The sequence below is a fragment of the Oryzias latipes genome, chromosome 17 (assembly GCF_002234675.1).
Source record: "Oryzias latipes chromosome 17, ASM223467v1".
Lineage (NCBI taxonomy): Eukaryota > Metazoa > Chordata > Actinopteri > Beloniformes > Adrianichthyidae > Oryzias > Oryzias latipes.
In genome coordinates this window covers 17283108-17305175 of record NC_019875.2, presented here as the reverse complement: position 1 = coordinate 17305175, position 22068 = coordinate 17283108, and the positions used below count along the sequence as shown (strand labels likewise).

General features: G+C 39.6%; 1 protein-coding gene across 5 annotated transcripts; it reads left to right on the top strand.

The window, feature by feature from the left end:
* The first annotated feature begins 226 nt into the window (after positions 1 to 226).
* Positions 227 to 21887, top strand: LOC101162553 (collagen alpha-2(VI) chain). 5 transcript variants are annotated; one of them, XM_020710929.1, is made up of 33 exons: positions 354 to 415; positions 2251 to 2330; positions 4540 to 4631; positions 4734 to 4834; positions 6401 to 6544; positions 6990 to 7349; positions 7436 to 7456; positions 8037 to 8102; positions 8177 to 8275; positions 8440 to 8466; positions 8614 to 8640; positions 8731 to 8775; positions 8866 to 8919; positions 9014 to 9076; positions 9149 to 9211; positions 9313 to 9366; positions 9455 to 9490; positions 11762 to 11824; positions 11905 to 11967; positions 12066 to 12128; positions 12217 to 12279; positions 12352 to 12402; positions 12486 to 12584; positions 12667 to 12729; positions 14476 to 14511; positions 14602 to 14647; positions 15532 to 15684; positions 15777 to 15871; positions 16921 to 17102; positions 17197 to 17375; positions 17482 to 17520; positions 19596 to 19930; positions 21031 to 21887. In XM_020710929.1, exons 2-33 carry the CDS (start codon positions 2308 to 2310, stop codon positions 21298 to 21300), a joined length of 3075 nt encoding a protein of 1024 aa, XP_020566588.1. In that variant the 5' UTR covers positions 354 to 415; positions 2251 to 2307; the 3' UTR covers positions 21301 to 21887. The 5 variants fall into 5 exon arrangements, with proteins under 5 accessions (XP_011484831.1, XP_011484832.1, XP_011484830.1 ...); XM_011486529.3 differs by lacking the exon at positions 2251 to 2330 and having other exon boundaries at positions 227 to 415; XM_011486530.3 differs by lacking the exon at positions 2251 to 2330 and having other exon boundaries at positions 227 to 415; positions 4537 to 4631.
* The last annotated feature ends 181 nt before the right edge of the window (positions 21888 to 22068 follow it).

Genomic DNA, 22068 nt, shown 5'->3' with positions numbered 1-22068 from the left:
CCGGCGAGGCCGCATCCACGGTGCGGTCACTTTAGCGGACATTAAGCTGCGGAGTTCAATTCCTCACTGACAGAATCCAGCTGTGCTTTTGGCATCTACCCTCCTGACGGATGGCCCCAGCAGCAGCACTGTTGCACGTGCGCGCGCACACGCAAGCTCCAGCGGAGGCAGGGCGCCCCCAAGCGGAGAGCGGCGCGCACGGACGAGGAGGAGGGGGAGGGATCAGGACTCGTCGCTGGGTCTGGACCGGGACAAGGGCGCGATCGGACGGCTCAAGTTAAGGCGCATCCAGGGCTTCCTTTCTTTCGTCTGCCGCCTCATCCCCCTTTTTTTAATTCATGTCCCCTCTTGAGATGAAAAGATAATCACCTGTGGAGCAGCTGCTGACAACGGTTTGAAATTGCAAAGAGGTTTGGTAAGGTGCGCTTTTACACACAAGTTTTTGCACGTTTGTCTGTTTCACTCCTGTCTTCCTTGCAGCTCTTCTTCTATTATTTATTTTTCTAAATCCATCATGTGTTCTTACGGAAACCTAAACTTCCACGGGATCCGTTTTTGACTGAACAGCTCTAATGAAATTCCACAAACTCCCTTTTTTGTTCATTCTGGCTTCTTCCATCTGTCATTTTAGAGGTTGTTGCATTAAATATGAATCATTTAAGCAACAACATCTCCCCTGTTCAATACTACTGTTCTGTCTGCTGTGGAACTCAGAGGGAATTTCTGCAGGAGCGCAAAATCTGGAGTTTGCAGCCTGTCCGCTAGAGGGCAGCAAACTGTGGTGCCTTACTTATGAAAGAGTACGGAGTCAAAAACTCTTGACATTTTATATTCCATTATGCATAAGTATATATTTTTTATTGTGAGTCCAATACAAAGGTCAGACTGTGAAGTTTTACAGCAAAACCTTTTCAATTTCACCTTCAGAAAAGTCAACATTTGATTGTCTTGGAGGATTCTGCTGTCGTTTTTTTGTGTTAATTGCTTAGCTGGATGCAGAGGGCATATACAGTCAGGTTATGCTCTGTGGTTGATGTTGATACTGATTTTCTTGGATTTGATTAGAGCTCCCAATCCAAAGGGATTCTGGATCATTTTAGCAGAGAAAAACCCTACAAACATAAAATTAACTCCACCTACCTCATCATAGCATCAGTAAGTGGGATGTCCTCTCCCCAGTGACACACATTTTTTGGCACTTGATGCCAGTTTGTCTCAGATGTAAGGTAAAGTCATTTCAAATATGATGTGATGTCATGAAAATGACTGGAATTCTGGGGAAAAGATCGGACCCACACTGTCACAAACTTTCTAAGAAAAAGTCTTGTCCTTTACAAAGATGTAAACAGACGCCTCGTCAGATTTTCTTTAATGTCATTAAGGTCCTTTTAAACCAAATAACATTCTTTCTGTTTCTACAAACAGTCTGTTCAGCTTCATGACATTTTCCCAGTGATCTCAGTGATCTGTTAGAAAGAGTTTTACATTTTGGTTGAGTTTTTAAGGAAACTGTATGGAAACTGGGAGCAGTCTGAAACAAATGTTCACAGAAAGCTTTTTTTTGTGTTTAACACCAAAGAAAACGAAAGAAAGACGTTTGTTCCTCAAAATACCTGCCGAGCTTTAGCAAAGATATTTAGACAAAAGTAGACGATCTCATGTATTTTAATTTAGTTTTACCAAAGTTAGTTCAACTCAATTTAAAAGAGACAAAAACTGAAAAATATGAAACCTGTCACAGTAAACATTAATTTTATAATCCAACAAGTAAACCTCCGGGTTCTGGCAGTGGAGTGTCTTCCCGATCAAGTCATGAATTTTGGATCCCTATTAATGAACACCTATGTCAACATTTCGCTCATTTTTCTTCCATGAAATTTTGGTCTTTTGTGAAAAATGAGTGATATACATAAATCACAAGTGTTTCTTGCGTTCGTCGTTAATCGATGTGCGCAGATAACCATCAACAGGAAATTCGGTTTTGAACTGTTCAAAATTTTGGGTTGTTAAGAATTTTGCAGTTTATGCAAATTTTACATAGTTTATGTACAACTATTCTGTAAATTTTGCCTGATTGTGCGTGATTTTTGCAAGATACATTCACAAATTGGTGGCTTTCCACTACCGTTCCACGTTTGTCCACATAAATCTAACAAAATTTTCATGCATGTACCTGTCACTGTCGTAAACACTCCTAGAAAATATTCCATAAAATCCATCCATTTTCCAAACCCATTCAATCCCTTTCAGGGTCACAGGGTTGTTGGAGCCTGTCCCAGCCACAGTCGGCATAGAGTGGGGTGCACCATGGATGGTTCTTCTTCAGAAAGGTGCTGAATAAAAAGAATGAAAGTTCTTTCTGTAAAAAAAAATTGGGGAAAAAACAAACTTGAACAAAAAAGTATACTCTGTATATTAATTTAAGATTTTGTAAACAGTTTGGGTTTAAGAAGGAGCTTTCTCACAGTCTGAGGGGGAGGAAGGGGAAGTCAGGAACTCGTCTTCCACAACATTATTCTAAGATTGAGATCTAAGATCTCTGATTCTAAGACAAGCTGCTTAATTCCAAGATTTAAGGCAGATTTAATGAATAACAATAAAAAGCAATCAGTAGATGTCCTCTCACTGCCCTACCTGCCAATTTTAACTGCGCCCTTTATTACACACATCTTTTGTGCCACAAATATATACTCCAACACCCACCCACACACATACATTACACAAGGAAGGTGGGACCTCTGATCTGAGCCTGGGGGTGTCCCTGTCGCTGTGGTGCGGGTTGTGGTCCTTGCACTTGAGCGCTGGACCTCTCCAAAATTCCTACAGTGGGTGAGCCTGGTTGGCCCATGTGGGACCCCACTTCTCTTGGGCGTTCTCCTCTTGGATGGGGGGTGGGACGCCCCTGCGTTGCTCTCTCCCGGACCTCCTGCTTGATTGGCAGATGGTTGCCTGGAGCGTGGGGTGGGTCTCCCTTGGGGGGTTCTGGTTTTTGCCTGGGGTTGGGGGATGCTTAGATCTCGCGGGTGGTGGTGGGCTGCTTGTCTGGGGCTGGGAAGGGGCTCTCTGGGGGCGACGCCCTGTGTTGGGCCCCCTGACATGGTGGGAGGGTCATTCTTCTGGCCAGGCTGAACTTGCACTGTGCGTGTGTCTGTGCCCCCCCTGCTCCTTGGCGTTGGGTGTGGATGACCGAGCACTCTCCCTCCCTTTACATTCCATCGTCCACCACAGTGGAACATAAACACTCACCTGTACACAGGTGTCAGCTCACCTTTACACAAATCAAGTGTATGACAGAATGAAATGCTTTATATAAATTGGTTTGTATGCATACTTGTGCGTGTGAACTGTAGTCGTATTGGTATGGGTAGTCGACCCATCCCCTGGGGGAGCAGTGAGCTGCAGACAAGCCACGCTAGGGAGAATATAAATAAAGCTTAGCCTCAAATACAAAAGGGCTTTATTCAAATGTGTGTCCAAAGATTCATAACCCCATAATGTAACAGGAAAATGTGTCCAAGAGACCTTCAGCTCATTCCTGTTTGCTCACCTGTTGAACAGGACAAGTTAAATTAAAAAAAAGAAGTCAGGAACTCGTCTTCCTGTTGTGGACGGGTGGCAGACACAACATCACTTATTCCAAAAAAGCAGCTCAATTCCAAGATTTAAGGTCGATTTAATGAATAACAAAACAAAACAAAAAAGCTGCTCTGTGGGTTTCAGTACACGGACACCAGTAAATGAACAGTGCTCTAATTTGTGAAACTCACGCGAATTATTCCGATTTTCTATGAGATGGTCATTTTTAAATCAATTTTAATTCATCTTGTTGGGTTTGGGGTGTTTTGGGGCTAAATTATCATGTGTTTTAACAATGTTTTTTTATTTACTGAGTGTAATTCCTGTGTGATGAGTAAAGTGATCAATAAAGTTTCTATCTATCTATCTATCTATCTATCTATCTATCTATCTATCTATCTATCTATCTATCTATCTATCTATCTATCTATCTATCTATCTATCTATCTATCTATCTATCTATCTATCTATCTATCTATCTATCCATCCATCCATCCATCCATCCATCCATCCATCCATCCATCCATCCATCCATCCATCCATCCATCCATCCATCCATCCATCCATCCATCCATCCATCCATCCATCCATCCATCCATCCATCCATCCATAATGCAGTTTTGCCAGTTTTTATTTGATATATGTCAGCAGTTTTAATCTGCTTCATGTAAGATGTGTGATGGAGAAAATGTAGATGTAAACAATGTAGCATTCAATAACATTAGTTGTGCTCAAAACATTTTCTTATTCTCATTTATCATGATTTTCATCTTGCTAAGGTTTCATGATAATTTTCTTCAAATCAAAGTACAAATTTTTTAAATTACATTTGTATTTATATCTCCAAACATTCCATGAAATATGAAATATGACACTGTTCCATGTAAACCCTTTCAGATTACACCTCTATTTTCATACTTTCATACAGAAAGCATCTTTACCTTTTCTTTTGTTTTTAAGCAGACAGGAGAGAAGAAGGATGCCTGGTTTGGAGGCCTTCATTCTCTGTCTTTTTTTTGGAGCCCTGACTCGCGCTCAGAAAGCAGAATGCAGCCGTGAGTGCAGCCGACGTGAACCGCTCTCCTAACGGAAAACGCACCAGCATTTTTTATTCATCCACAGAGTTGCTGATTTGTTTGCTTTCTTGTTCTGTCTAGGGAAGAATGAATGTCCCATAGACGTTTACTTCACCATAGACACATCTGAGACCATCGCCCTGCAGGAGTCCCCCCCAGGAGCGCTGGTGGAGAGCATTAAGGTTCCACACCCTTCATACTTTTACTCTTTTTTTTATCATAGAATGTTTTTTTATACCTGTTCCAGAAATGTTTGAGGTGCTAAGTTTTTTCCCCCCTGGTGATACAAATAGATCCACAACGTAGAGATAAAAGCAATGAAGAAAATCACAAAAACAATAAAAACTGCTGTGAATTTAGGAGAACAACTGAAATACATTAAATCTTAAAGGTATTCTGGGATAATAGAACAATGAACAGAATTCAAACCATGCCGGTCTAACCGAAACAAAATGTTAGCCACTTTAGAACTGCCTAAACTGATGATTTTCAAATTAAAATCTCTTGTAAAAAAACGAGCAACAATTCAGTCCCACAATTCTTAGTAAGTGCAGCACAGCAGTTTTTACAATGCGCATGTTTACATGTTGCTTTATGTAATGAAAACACGAGGACAGAAATGTTAGAAAAAAAGATTTAAGAGATTCAAAATCTATTCATTCCCAAATATGCAATATATTACATTTATGTGTTATGTTACATCACAAATAAGCAGACCCTGGTGCAAGCATGCAGAAAAATACATGTAAAATAATTATTAAAAAAAGTAAATAAATATAAAAAGACAGAATCACAAAAGGTATTTTGTTAGATGCAAAGAGATTGTCACAGCTTTTTACTTTTAGTGTTTAATTGTGTTTTCATTGAACATCGTAAGTCATTATATTCATAAAAACAAGTTATAAATCCTCTAATTTCATTAAAACCCTTTTCGAAGAGTTCCAAATGTGCTTTTTGAAGAATAACTTTACTGCAATTTGACTTTGAGCTTTAAATATGAAAAGTAACTCACTAATTTTTTTTGGTCAAGCAAAATCTGATAAATTTAGGATTTTTGGTCCCACTATTTGCAGAGTTTTTTAACATTCGTACAATTTCTATTCCCATTTTTCGATCAGGGTTTTGAGATGACCCCTTCCTCTAACACTTTAAACTGAGTATTTTTTTTGTTCAATTTGTTGTGAATCGGGAGCAGATGACAAAATACCAATCATATTTGTGGCATCAAAAATATGCAGGGTGGGCCACAAGCTCCCTGCTCTAAGCTTTCAGCAACAGGGAGGGGAACGGGGGCGGGCTTGCTCCGTGCCAACAGTCCCGTCCACAACTCAGAGGCAAATTTCTAATGAACTGTTGCCACTTTGCAGAAACTGTGTGGACACAACTTTTTTTTTTTTTTTTTGAAAATAGCAAATTCTTAATTAGAAGACCACTACATATTTGCAATAGATCAAAGAATGATTAGAGTGGGACTTTAAAGAAATAGGAAAAGACCATAACCTTCAGATTTTGTGTGCTGATCAATAATTGTAAATGAAATGTCATTATTTATATTAACATGCAACAACTGCATGTTGTTACGTCTGCATCAACAATGTTTTCAATTTATTTACATAATGCTATAGTTCAGTCTGGTTCCAGCGTCTGAGGACCATCCTTCCTCGGCTATTTAGGTTTTTAACTTCAACCAAAATAAAACTCTCATCTTTGCATCTAATCCATGGTGTGTTTTTGTCTTCTTGTTGCAGAGCTTCACTGCAGAGCTGGTGAAACGCATGCAAGATGAAGAACTCAGAGGCGTTGTACGAGTCAAGTGGAACACCGGAGGACTTCACTTTTCCCAGACACAAAGAATTATCAGCCGCATAGGAAATAATACTGATTTCCTTAATGTGAGCATCCATTTTCTGAACCCGCTTTCTCCATCGGGGTCACGGGTTTAGCCGAGCCTGCAGCTAAAAAGATCAAGGATATGGAGTTGAGTCAAACCTAAAGGCTGCTGTTTTATACATTAGTTCCTCTCGTAGCAAAAAATTGAAAACTCTGTCATTATTTTGCAACATACCATATATTCAAGGACTCCACTTAATTTAGCATCATCTTAAACAGAAAAAAACACTGTAGAAAATGTGTTTTTACAATAGGAAATACATTTAGGCTTGAAGGGTTTCAGGTTGCATAAAGTTTGCACGGTCAATTTATCCCAGTGTTCACACAAATGTCTAAATAAATCCCAGGAGCTTTGTTCATTTGTCACAAGCTGCTCCATCTCTGTGAGAGCCATAGGTTAGACATTTCTAAAGCTTTGACAAGTATCTAATTTTTCACTTTTTCCAGAGACTCAAACCGATCCAATATTTAGGCAAGGGCACTTACATCGACTGTGCCCTGAAAAAGATGTCTGAGGAGATGGATCAGTTTCCCTCCAGCCCCTCAGCTCTTCGTTTTGCTGTAGTCATCACCGATGGCCACGTGACTGGAAACCCTTGTCGAGGCATCAAAGTGGCTGCGGAGGAGGCCCGTGATAAGGGCATCCGGATATTCGCAGTTGCGTCATCTACGAACATCGATGAGACCGGTTTGAGGGAGATTGCCTCCTCGCCAGCCTCTGTCTACAGGGATGAGTTCATGGCTGTGGATTTGAGCTCTGGAGCCAGAATTCACGTCCAGACCATCGAGCGCATCATCAAGACAATGGTAAAACACGGACTTAAAGCAAACAAAACAAAACAGAGTTGTTGAGCTGTCCACTTACACTTTGCTCCTCTCCTTTGTCTTCACAGAAACAAGTGGCATATACAGAGGTGAGACCCAAAAAAAGCAATTTAGGTCTTTTCCATCTTGTAGATGGAATAGGAATGGGGAACTCCACTTATTCCTCCTCACCTTTTTTACCCGTGGTGTTCCTCAGGGATCTGTTCATGGAGCAAAGAATCTTTAGTCAGGGACTGTTTTTCTTTTTAACTTGACAGGCAGTTAGTGGTATCGTAAAATCAAATATTTCACATTTTTCAGCTTGGAACTAAAATCAAACCATTTTCACATTTTAAAGTTATGAAAAAGTAGCACTCCATGGCATTTCATAACTTCTACAACTACTATGATGCCTTTTAGTATCAAATTGTCAAGTTGCCTTTAATTCCAGAAAGTCTAAAAACATTGCTGCTTGTAAATGATAACTGATATTCTGATTGTTTTAATTAGAATCCATTTTAGTGCTTTTTAAAGTATCAAAGAGTCCCAACTACTTTTTCTTTGGGACTTAGTGGATTTTTTTTTTTAATCGAATTTATTTATTTTTTTGATATAATTTGGTTGTGTTAGTAACAATGTTTTAGTATCATAATTGATTGTTTTTGTGTGTGTGTGTCCTCCATACTCCAGTGTTACAAAGTATCCTGTCTGGAGACAGACGGTCCTCCTGGTCCAAAAGGCCACAGAGGACAGAAAGTGAGTTTTACACCTTCGTCCGAACACATCACTCACCTCGGCTCCGACTGATGTTAACTCCTTATTGACTGCAGGGAGCAAAAGGAGACATTGGTCAGCCAGGACAAAAAGGAGAAAGGGGTCGTCCAGGAGACCCTGGTATTGAAGGTCCTATTGGTCAACCCGGTATCAAAGTAAGACACCAAACACCAGCATCAGCTTTGATTTGGACTTTTTATCCATTTTATTTTTGATGTTTTCTGTATGTCTTTTTTTTATGCTGTTGACATTTGGACCTAGAACCTTTAATAATTGATTACATTCTTTTCATAAATATTTTCTCTTTTTCTCACTGTAGGGAGAACCAGGTCAAATGGGAGACAAGGTAAGACTTCGAGCTAGAAGTGACTTTAAACCTTTATCCATAAATGCAGATTTTAGCATGAAGGGTTTTTTTAACAACAAAGACTTAACAGTCATAAAAAATGAACATAATCCTAATTCAGGAGCATTTGTGTCTGTCTGACCACAGGGCGAGATGGGCAGTCAAGGAAAAAAGGTACAGTTTTTTCTTTCTATAAATTTGGTTTTAATGTCATTTGACGCTGTGCTGATCTTTCATTAATTTTCCCCTTTCCTTGATTTTTAGGGTGTTGCTGGTATTGCGGGGCGCAACGGTACAGACGGACAAAAGGTTCTTGTTTTGTTTTTGCATTATTCTGCTAAATTAAAATGCTATTAGGTCTTATTTACACATAATTAAACTTGAATGTCTTGGTTTTAGGGTAAAATCGGACGGATTGGAGCTCCAGGGTGCAAAGGAGACTCGGGAGACAGAGTATGATGTTAAATTTAACCTAAACTATTGGGATTTTTCTTATACATTGTGGTTATTTAAAGATGTGGTCATGGGGTAATTAATTGGTTGGTAGGGTCCTGATGGTCACCCTGGAGATGTTGGCGAGCGCGGCCCACTAGGAACTGATGGAGACAAGGTACAGGAGTCTGTTACAACACAATTCCTCATCTGTGCTGGTTATGGGCTATAAATGTGCTATAATCTGCAGGGGGATTCTGGACGCCCCGGAAGATCTGGTCCGCCTGGAGAATCTGGAGCTCCTGGACCAAAGGTAAACCAGGAAAACTTGTTCGCTAATTGAGTATTAAACAAAAATCTTCCAAAACGTCAGATCTTCAAACAGTAGTTTGCAACTCTGGTTCTCACCTACAGGGGGAGAGAGGAAGTCCTGGATCACCTGGTTTACCTGGGCAAAAAGGGAGGCGGGTAAGATGTGTACACCTGACAAATTGATTGACATACTGTATATTTTCATTCACCTGCAGCTAATGGCTCATTTCTATGTTTTTTTTAGGGGGAAAGAGGGCGTACTGGAGTCAGAGGCGAGCCTGTAAGAACTTCTGATTTATCTATCATATCCAAATAGTGTGCCATCGTCTTTTTGTTCCAGTTTCTATTATTTTCATTAGTTAATGTAAAACATGATGTATCGTTTTCTAACCATTGTTGTATGACGGTCCTGCCTATAGTACAGAGAAAACAAAAATCATAATAACATAAACTCAGGACTTCCCTTTAATGCCACGTTCAAGGCCGTGACACACAGCCACTACGTACATTTTGCGTATATTGCATGGATGAAAATTGGTCACAAGTGAAAATATGTGGAAAAAGTGAAAAAGGTCGTGGTCTTAATGTGAAATTTTCACTGATGAATCCCAAATGAACCATGTGAAAACCACGGAAGAAGTATGAATAAACCACGTAAAGAACACGTAAATCTACGTAGAACACGAACTGTGTGGGATTACTGCACTTTTATATCCAATTTATTCGTGATTCGTGTATCAAGTACGTAATTTTAAAGTGATATGTGATATAAAATGATACATTAGTGTTACATGTGTGAAATGTCCGTTAGACATACGTGGAAATATGTGGAACGGTCGTGGAAAGCCACAAACTGGCGTTTGCATTTTGCAAAAATACATAATAACTGCATATAAACTACATAAAGTGAGCGTAAACTGCGTCATTTTCAACCGACCAAAAATGTTTACCGGCTCAAAATTATCGGCCAAAACCCTCGATGGACATCTGCGCACATCTACGAATGACGAACGCAAGAAACACTTACGCATGAATAACGTATTTCACGCATGTATCACAAAAGAATAAAAATGTCATAAGTGTGCATAGTGTCTTTGTGTTGTGGCCTGTGCGCTGGGTATGGGAAGCATGTCAGTAACTCAGACAAAGAGATTTAAAAATAGATTCCTGCTGCAGAGCAACCTATTAGCAAAAGGTTACGGTGTGGTCAAGCTCTTTATTAACCCTTCCCACAAGGTCAAATTTGACTGGTCCTTCGATTTATTTATTTTTTGTTTAAATTTTTTTTTTATTATATATTTTTTGGCAACTAAAAATTTTTGCTTCCCAAAATGAAAAAAAAAAAGTCAAATCAATTTTAAAAGCCTAGAAGAAACATTTTTGGGGGTTCTCTATATCAGGTGGACACAATGGTGGAGTCAGGGAGTGGCAGAATCAGAGTCTTTAATATAAGTTCAGGAGGCCATCCAAAAGAGGAATGAATCAGGAACAAATTACGCTATGAACTCTGGAGAGATTAAGGCTGGATTGCTCACAGGGAAAGAAAGACAATCTGGCACTGGCTTGAGAAAAGAGCACTGCTTATATAGGGAAGACAATGAGGCACAGGTGGAGCACATTAAAGAGGAAGCAGATCACACAGCAGGAACTGGAAATGAAGACAGAAAAGACAGGCCTTCAAAATAAAACAGGAAGTGACGGCCATAGGGCTAACTAACACTCTAGGGTTAAATAATCCTGAGATTGGAGAACTTTGTAGAAAATAATGAAATCCCTGTGGGATGTAATGCATCTCATGTTCCAACAGGAGGTCATCAAAGAGCAATTTAAGGTTGAAATAAATGATCAGTCCTGCAATTTTTTATGAGAATTCTGGCTTCATGTATTTTGGATTAGTTAGACTTTTTAGGAACCTTTGAAGAAACCTGATTAAACTTAGGGAATTACTCCAATCTTGAAGTGAAAAATCAATTGACTCATATTCCTGCATCACTAAAACATTGTTATGACTTGCCTCCAAAGAACGCCATACCTACTGCAAAGCATGGGGGTGGAAACATCCTGCTTTGGGGCTATTTTTCAGCAAAGGGACTAGAACGACTGATCCATTTAAAAGAAAGAATGAATGGGGCCATGTGTCGTCAGATTTTGAATGAAAACCTCCTTCCATCAGCAAGGGCATTGTAGACGAAACGTGGCTGGGTCTTTCAGCATGACAATGATCCCAAACAAACTGCCTGGGCAAAGAGTTGAAGTTTTGTTATTGACCAAATAATTATTTTACACCATAACTTACAAATAAATTCTTTGAAAATCCGACAATGTAATGTTCTGGATTTTTTTTCTCATTTTGTTTGTCATAGTTGAGGTTTAACTTTGATGAAAATTACAGGCCTCTCTCATCTTATGAGTGGAAGAAATTCCAAAGTTGGTGGGTGACTAAATACTTTTTTGCCCCACTGTTTTTGATAAAAGAGTGCAGTTCCAGAAACTGGAAGTTTAATTGCATGAAAACCATGATCTTCTGGTCTCAATGATTAATATTTTCTAGGGAAGGAGAGGAGACTATGGGAAGAAAGGGGCTCGTGGGCCACCAGGTCCCACGGGAGAAAAGGTATTCACTTCTATTTACAATCTCAATACTTTTTGCAAAGACACCAAGAACTTTACTGATTGAATTTTACTGTGTTATAGGGTGAAATGGGGCCTGAGGGCTTGAGAGGACTTCCAGGTGAAGCAGGAATCCAAGGGTCAAAGGTTGAAGGAATTATTTCATTTCATTTTTATTTTAACATGTGTCTCTGAGAACTTTACCCACTCATCTGCTGTTGTTTTCACCATTTATATACTAAAAGGGAGACAATGGCCTGCCAGGTCCCAGGGGAGCAGCAGGGAAACCAGGAGGTCCTGGGAAGAATGTAAGTAAAGGCTATTGTGGGTTTAACTTTAAGAGTTTTCTTTGACAGACCTAATTCAGATTTCTCAAAAACCTTGACTAAACCATAGGGGACGAGAGGAGATCCTGGTGATGCAGGACCAAGAGGCGAACCTGGACCACCTGGACCAAAAGTGAGAACCTATCGCGTCAGATTCAGTTCTACAGCCCACAACGTCTTCATCTAAACATTTTTACCTCCACAGGGGGACGTTGGAAGACCTGGCTTTGGCTATCCAGGACCAAGAGGACCTCCGGTATAAAAACTTAACCCATCTGATGTTTCAAAGCTGGGTAGTAGAACATTTATTTACTTCAAAACTTTCTTGCTTATCTCCAGGGTGAAAAGGGAGAGAAAGGCAATCCTGGACCTCGTGGCAGCCGAGGAGAGTGTGGTCAAAAAGGTGGACCTGGAGATAAAGGACGTCCAGGAGAACCAGTAGGAGGCTTTTGAAAAAAATTAACTTGTCATCAGTCTCTTGTTTAAGTTCAAAAGTTGCTAATATCTCTGTTTTAATCAGGGGGAGCCTGGATCTATGGGGGAGCCAGGACCCAGAGGACAGAGAGGAGAAGCTGGGCGAGACGTAAATACATAAAAATTTCACAAAATCTTTGTTTTTTGAGCTATGGGCATTTGAAGCGGGATCATGCAATAAATGCCCTGACTTTTACATGTTCACACTGGACCAATGCTAATGCATGTGCCTGCAGTTGGAAGAGATGTGGTGGGAAATGTCAAAGTGGTGCAAATGTCACTAATCTTGCCCCAGGATTTTTTTGTCACAGTTCTGTTACGACACATGAAAAACTTGTTGTAATTGCAGTGGGTTTTTTCTATGTTGGTATGACATGGTCTGCCAACAAATTACAAAATGAACAGTAAAAGTGTAAATGTGAATCTTGTCCAGTCTCTTCCAATCAAACAAAAAAGGTGTAACTTACATTTTACAATAATTGTCATCAAAACTTTAGCCATAGTTTACATCAGAACCTCCCTCTAAAGTACACAGTTATATTGACAACATGACTAAGTAATTTGACTGTATTGTTCGTAGACAATGACACAAGGACTTGACATTCTGATGGCACTGACATGTTCAATGACATAAAGACTTAGTTTTGAACGATGAACTAAAGATTTTGAACAAGTTACAGGCTTTTGCAAGAAATCCATAGTGTTTTGCTGTTTGTACAAATTGTTTGGAGAAATGCACACACGTATTTGCAAACTTCAATTCTGATCTGAGAATTGTACTAAAGCGACTGAGAAAAACTGTAACAGACCATGTCATACCAACATAGAAAAAACCGACTGCAAACAGTAACACAAAGGGAAAAAAAGGATAGGACAATATTCTGTACAACAGTACAGGCAGTGCAGTAGGAATTGGTGTGGTCTTCCTACACCTCATGTCGTTCCTTGTTTGTTAGGCCACACATTCTCATCCACATCACAGCGAATATCCTCTCTTGCAATGCAGCGAAAAATGTTGGTCACATTGTGACAACTTGGTCAACCATTTTGCAGTTGATGACTTATACGATGAACTAATGACTAGGTGTTTTGAGGAGTAAGACTATTGCACAGTGAACTATATAATACATTTCGATCAACATGACATAAACAGTTGATAATGTAGCAAAGAGCAGAGAATTGTACATAATCATTTGCATGGATGTACCAAAGCAATTGCAACTTGTTCAAAGAAGTGAGAAACTGCTTATATGATGTGCACAAGTGACATCATGATGTGAAGATTGAACAAATAGTTTTGGGAATTTCATTCTGATCTGAGAATTGTACTAAAGCAACTGAGAAAAACTGTAAAAGGGGACGGCATCTCTTGTGTCACTACCAAATCTGAGTCCCTGATTGGCCAAAGTTCAACTGGTTTGACTTCACGCGTTCAATTGCCATCAGGTTTTGTATGTAGAGCCCAAAAATGGTCGTAGAAACTAGGGTACCTACACATGAATGCGGGAGTTCTGAATGCGGAAACCCGAAAACATGCATTTACACACGTGTAAATACCGAGTCATACCAAAGACTTTAAAAATGGGACCCAACGCCTCCCTGCTTGACACTCAGCATTAAGGGGTTGGATTGGGGGTTAAATCCACCAAATGGTTCCTGAGCGCGGCGGTGTCTGCAGCTCACCGCTCCCCCAGGGGATGGGTCAAATGCAGAGAACAAATTTCACACACCTAGGTGTGTGACAGATAGTGTGATTTAATTTTAATTTAATTTTTAATTAATTTTCATTGAAAGTGGTCGCGCATTGCCAAGGCAAGCAGCAAACATCTGACTTAGCATGTTTTGTTTTCTACAGGGAGATCCTGGGCCAGAGGGAGATCCAGGCCTCACTGTGAGTAAATCTTATTTACCAATAAAGACATTTTTCTGTCTAAAGAGAAATAATAATTCAATTGTGTTTTTGTTTTTTTCCCCCCTGCAGGAATGTGATGTTATGACCTACATTAGAGAGACCTGCGGCTGCTGTGGTAAGTGTCCTTGCCATCATGCATCAAATTATTAGGGGTGTGTATCGGCAAGATACATATCCTGATACGCGTGCCAAAATACGATACATATTGCGATATTGTATCGGAACACATTTTCTTTTTTTTAAGAGTATGTCTTTGAAAAAACTCTACCTAAATATCAACACGCCTTTCACTGTAATAATATCTCATATTGCTTTTACAAAAGCAAACTCATAGTGCTTTCATTAAAATAATAATATTTATAATAATATTTAGAACAGTCAACATTGTCTGATTTCCAAAACAAAATATTTTTCAGTATTAAAATAAATATATAATGAATGTGCCTTAACCAATAACGTTCTAAAAGTATGATTGAGGAAATAAAGTGCTGTTTATTTTTAACATTGTGGCTAAGACGCTTTATTTACATGACCGTCTGCACTGCAGTGCTTCACACGTGGAAGTAAACACGGATTTCACCGCTCATCACCGCGACGTTGGCCTTTTTTCAGACCGTTGTACACAACACTCTGATTCATCAGGTCGCTAAACTAGAATCTATTGCTGTGAGGTTTTGGCTGGTGCTCCATGCATGAGCCGCTGCGCAGGTGCACTGCTTCACCGCTTCACTTGTTCTTTTTTGAGCCCACTACAAAGCACCACAATCCGTGTTTTTTTAGCGGTGGGGGGTTTAAGTGGAAAACAAGAGTCAGGCACTGAAGGACGCCCATAAATAATTAAATGAATATCGTCTTAACAGCATTTCAAATCGATATAAATATTGTCAAATGAATTTTGCGATGTATCGCCGAATAGATTTTTCCCTACAACCCTGCAAATTATTGATTGAAAAATAAACAGATTGTTTGTTTGTTTTTTGCTGCATATGTCTTTTCCAGATTGTGAGAAACGTTGTGGACCTCTGGACATTGTCTTCGTAATTGACAGCTCAGAATCTGTGGGTCTTACCAACTTCACCCTGGAGAAAAACTTTGTCATCAACACAATCAGCAGATTGGGATCTTTTGCCAAATCCCCAGACTCAGAGACAGGTAGAAATGTCTGTTAAAGTTTCCCAAATCCTTTCCAGTGGGCTAAATTTACAGCAATTTTAAACCTTTAATATAACTGCTCATTGTCCCAGGCACGAGGGTTGGAGTTGTTCAGTACAGCCACAGTGGAACCTTCCAGGCAATCAGCCTTAATGACTCCAAGATCGACTCCCTGGCTGCATTCAAGGTCTCACTGAGAAATTCTTTTAAAATAAATTTTATACCAAATTTTTTATTGTTGTTTGTTTGTGTGCAGCAATATCAGATTTTAATTCCATCTTCAAACTTTAATCAATGCAAAACTGACAGATGCTGTTCAGTTTGCACATTTTTCAAGAAGAAAAGCCGTTGTTGGTTGCATTCTAAAATTTAAATCAGACGCCAAAAGGTTTTAGTTTTTAGAAATAAACTTTTAGTTAAAAAAATGGTTGACTTCAAAAATATGCAATAAGCTAAGAGTAGAATTTCATGTAATCTTTTCTGAGAATGGTGGACATAGTGTAAATCCTGTGTCTTTTCAGAAGAGCCTAACTCAAGTACAACTTGCAGCACAGCATTTTAGCAGGATAATGATGAACACTACATAAAATGAACATCTTTTGAGTTTGTTTCAAAGTTTTTTTATGTTTAATTTTTATTCCTTTAAACACTGTCAAACTAGTAGTGTTTTGTTATCTAGTCCTCCAATTACAGTTTCAGAAAAAAAATCTAGAGCAGTTTAAGGTATTTGTGCTATGAATGCATTGTTTTGTGTTAATTTAATGCTTAGAAGTTGGTTCATGAGGTCGATAAAAAGAACATTTTAAAAAGCTGGGTCATTGCATTATAAGTGATGAGTGTTAGTTTGATAGATTTTATTAATGGTGTTAACTTTGATGTTCCTAAAAGCAATTTGTCTTTTTATGTGGTTTCAAGTCAATGGAAATTCTTTTGAAATTCAGTTTTGCAGAAGATTTAATTTTCTTAGCATTGTTAGCACTTCAGCTTCATGTTTTTTTCCACTCAAGCATAAGTAGCGTTTAAGTATTGAAAGCTACTTGTGCTAAAATACAGTTTTGTTTGACATTTTTGATCATTTTCAGAGATAAACAGGGTTCTTTTATATATCTATTTAGTGCTTAATTGAATGGCTCCCATTTAGGTCCTCAAGTAAAATGAATGAAAAGCAGAGGGCTTTTTCGCCAGTTATGACACATTGTGTGTCTTTGCTAATGATGTGTTATCTCTGCTGTCCAGGAGGAAGTGAAACGTTTAGAGTGGATTGCAGGAGGAACATGGACTCCATCTGCTCTGAAATATGCCTACGACAACCTGATCAGGGACAGTCGGAGGGCTAAGGCCAAGGTCACCGTGGTGGTCATCACTGATGGACGCTTTGACCCAAGAGATAATGACACATTGCTCACTTACCTGTGCAGGTAAGCTTATACTTTGAGACTGAACTTGTGCCAGAGGAGGAATTTATTTTTTTTGTCTCTGTCTGTGTTTCTATGTTCTGCTGCATGTGAACAGAGATCCCAGTGTTGATGTGAGTGCCATCGGTATTGGAGACATGTTTGATCAGATTGGGGAGAATGAGAATCTGAACAGCATCGCCTGCCAGAGGGAAGGCAGGGTGACGGGAATGAGGCGCTTTGCCGACCTCGTTGCAGAGGAGTTCATCGATAAGATTGAGACTGTGCTCTGCCCAGGTAGATTCACACCATGGACAGGCTTGGTGTGCAACATGTTTGTTGAATGGACTATGAAATATCATCTATGGTCATGTTTCATTGATGTTTTTTCTAATTTCGCCAGATCCTGTCATCGTATGTCCCGATCTTCCATGCAAATCCGGTAAGATTTCTTCATTTGGTTTGTTACCTTCTACGTGAATATGTTTCCTTCTTGCTGCACCAGATTTTTTTGGTTTAATTCCATTTAAATTAATCTGTCTGCAAGCTGACTGCAACATTGTCTTTTTCTATGTCTACGTCTGTGTTTTGAACCATGTAAAGGAGTTTGGTGCACTGTGGTTTTATCCACCCTCCATATTTTTTAAGTATTAATATCAGTTTTACTTATGCGATCAAGAGGATGTGAGGGATCATTTTAAAACAAACTGCTGTGGCTCCAGCATGGCTTTGAAAAAAGCGTCTGTGGGACCCTGCCCACAATGTTATTCCACCCGCTTGTTGCAGGTGGGGGCATCAAAATGGGGCTAGCCCCATCCCCCTGGACGGCTCTGGCAGAAGAAGGCAGCCCCTCGTTGGTCCCCACCTCTTTGGAGGGTGTGACCAGTATGCTGAACGGCCTGAGCGAGCAGCAGTATGGGGTTGGCATAGCAACCATGGTGTACACAGCCCAGAGAGCCAAACTCAGCCAGGGAACGGACAGACAGCAGTGGACCCAGCTGTTCGTCGACTCCTTCAAATATGTCTATGGAGACATAATGGGAGACCCAGAGAAAGCGCTGATGCTCTGCTAGTGCTAATATGCTAACCACGCTACCTCGCCCTTACAGATGCAGCAGAATTATTTTTTTTCATCAACATATCGGGCATTTCATTTTCCTGTGCAGGTGCAATACACCATGTGGGATCATGCAAAGGAACTGCATGATGGGATGTGCGGTTCTAGCATTGACTGTATATGAAAACTGGACCAAGCAACTGTGACGTCACCCACAGAAAATGGTTTTCTTCCGGTTCCAACGAAATGTAGTCAATTCAGTTGCCATGTTTTTGCAATACGGACATGGCCATGCTAGAGCCAGACAAATTCAGTGAGGTAGTAAGGTCCGAGTCGCTCTGAGTCAATATTTCTATGGCAACAGATATCACCAATCAGGAGTGAGCTTGTTGGAGGGTCACACCCCTACCACTAGAAACCAGGCTCAGGAGAATGAAATGTTTCGAACATTCGACGTGAGACAACAATCTTTGAGACATCTGATTGACCAGCTTATAACTTAAATAACTTGCACTAAAGAAGACATTTAATAGAAAATGTGGATTATTAAGAACATTTAAAAAAAAAGGTAGCAGAGTGAGAATGGTTATTCTGACAAATAGAATATCTGAGTAACAGCTGTGTTTATTTCTCAATAGAAGTCTTTGGGACTTTGGCTTCTTGAGGAGTCCCTCTGTCCAATTCTCATATACAGTCAAGGGGTTGTAGACTAAAACAGCCTTTTTAATAAAAGGTGTATGATGGGAAAATGTGTCATTTCTGAATGAACTTTTAGTGTGATCTGAAAGAGAATGTGTTTTACCAGCATATCCATATCGTTTTTTCCACCATAGTGGAATACCATAAAAATAGAAAAGTGAGCAACCCGCCTTCATTTGAGGCGACTGTGGAGCCATTCATGCAACTTTTTGCACAGTGTTTGTATTATGAAGAACCGTTTCCACTATGAATCACAAGCTTAGTGAATCACTCATTTCTTTGCCTGTTTTGCACATATCCATGGTTACAACCCTTATGTTTTTCAACTCTGTGTGTAACAAGCCATTCCATGTGGAAAATGACTGGTTTTAGACGTGCATATCACAGTGTCTCAGTCAGAAGTTGGTGCTTGTGTGTTTTTTACTGATTAAATAGACTGTTTTGTCTTCTGGTGCATGCTTTTTTGCATGTGGCTTGGCCTGACAAGTTAAAGTAACCAAACATTATCAGATCTGTGACTGCAACAAGTTCATGTAAACAAACTGTTTTGTGTAAAATACTAGTTTTTAATACAGAAAATAAATATGATGTAGAAAACTCAAACTGTTTTGTCTTGATAAAAAATGATGACTTTAAATTAATGAGAAATCAAAAAGTTACAGTATTGTTTTTGTTTGTTTTTTTCAGTTTAAACTTTTGACAATCAGTTTTTCAGATTTAGTTCATTAATCCCATCCTATCCATTTGTGTATCTGTTCCAGAGCCTGCAGTAGCTAGTTGTGTCCAGCGGCCAGTGGACATCGTTTTCCTGCTGGATGGTTCTGAGAGGATGGGCTTGGAGAACCACCGCAGGGCCAAAGAGTTCATCGAGAACGTGGCACGCCGTCTTACCTTGGCCAACACCGCCACAGACGACAGGAGAGCCCGTTTGGCTTTGCTGCAGTACGGCAGCCCTGTAGAACAGAAGGTGGAGTTTCCGCTCACTCACGAGCTTGGCGTCATCTCAGATTCACTGGCCAATGTGAACTACATGGATTCCTCTTCGGCTCTGGGCAGTGCTATCATCTATGCTGTCAACAACCTGGTGATCAAACAGGTATGACATAGTTCTGTGACTAAATAATCACCAAACAGTTATTATTCATGTCTTTACTAAACCAAGATACATATAAAAAGAGAAAACTAGGACCCTCGGTACTCTTTTTATAGCAGGCATATCTAAAGTTAAGCCAATAGGCCATTTGCGACCCACAGGCCCCTGGTTCCTGTCATAGAATCGATAATATGCAGCGCCAGCACTTTCTAAAAACTGTGTGTATGATTTCTTGATTGTGGTTGGCTAAATTATGCAAAAGGCCAACAACACTAGATAACCCTTTCTAGTTCATTTTTAACAATTTGACTGCAGATTTAAAAAATCATAGTGGACAGCAACACGTGGAAATTGGGGGATATTTTCAGTGGAATACAAAACATCGGTTTCTGTCTAATAAGTCAAGAGATTGTGGCTGTTTTCAAGGAGTTCCACATCAAGAGGCACTACGACACAAGACATGCTAACTGGGAAAGAATGATGCATTGTCTTTAAACAGGAAGTTCACAGTAATATTCACCTAATCACCAAATCTGGGCCTCTTTGCAAATGGTTTGGACACCCAGAAGTCATAGCCATGAGTTAATTGCATTTTCAAAATTGTACCTTAAATTCAATATTGATCTTGTAAAGATAATACAATAGAGTCTTAATAATCTTAAAGTATCAAAACTAGCCATAGTCAGAACATTTTTGTTTTTACTTTTACTGTGTAAATTGACATTTGCTTTACTTACTGACAAAAAAGAAACAATTATATTTTCAAGATAAAAAGCAGTCACTTGAAAGTCCTGCTCAGTTTGTGGCAGAAGAAGAGCAAACACTTGATTCAGGATTCAGAGTCAGATCAAAGGATGAAGGCAGACACTGTGTCTCCTCTCCACCACTAGTTCTGATATATAAAATTATGTGAAATAATTTCTTCTCTTTTTGCTTTTTTCACTTTAAAAATCCAACTATCATTTAAAAAGAGAATACAAGCTAATATCTAAAAAAAAAAAAGTTGAATATTTTGAAAAGTGTGACTTTCTGAGCCACACAATCTTTTCCCACGCCTTGATTTCCCTAAGTGTTAAACTGATCACCCATCGCTGTGTTTGAAGGATGGCCGGCGGTTGTCACGCCGCAACGCGGAGGTGGCGTTTGTTTTCATCACTGACGGCATCACAGCCACAGAGCAGCTGGAGGAGGGCGTGAGTGCCATGAAGAGAGCAGAGGGCATTCCTACGGTGATCGCCATGGGGAGTGACACCGATGAGGAGGTGCTACACAAGGTGTCACTAGGCGACACGTCAGCCATCTTCAGGGGGGATGACTACAGCATGCTGAACAAACCTGCTTTCTTTGAGCGCTTCGTCCGCTGGATATGCTAGTGAGGAACTGCAGAGCTGTGGAGGTCATGAGATGGCGTCGGACCAGCTCCTTCAGAGAAAACACACACAGAGACGAAACTCTGTGGTCATTATCACTCCTGGATGTAAGGCACTGAGACGGTTGCATATTCTGTTGTTGTGGAGAAAGGAAAATTCAGCAAAGAAAATAACAAAGGCAGGACCAGTACTCAATCACAAACACACGAAATACTTCAGAAATCATTTCCTTCAACAAAGAAAAGGTGCAAGAGTATAACAGATTTTCTGTTGTTGTTTTTGTAAAATAAACTTGTTGCAGTAAGTCTCAGACACACAATCTCTCTTTTTTAAAGTTACTATTTACTTTAAAGGTGCTAGGGGTTTAAAAAAGCCATATGAGGGTTTCAATTTTTTTTTTATTTCTTTATATGCTGTAATTATTATAGTTTTTCAGGGTGTATGGTGATTTACACCTGTCTTCAGGAACACAATAGACACAAATAACCCCTTTTCAGGTACATCAGTTCCACCCATGTGAACACAAACATGAAAGAAAGAAATTTGTACACAGACTGTCAAAATAAAGTCTAACATTGTGACACCCCTAAGACTCTGTGATTTATGTGGAGCCGCACATTTTTAGAATTCCATGCATTATTCATGTCTGACTTGTAAAGTCAAATGTTTTTTTATATTAACATCTGGAAATAGTTTGACAGCAGACTCTAATTTAGAAAAATGTCACAAGTTTGGTTAGTTTGGTAAATTTTGGTTTTAGTTTGATCTCTA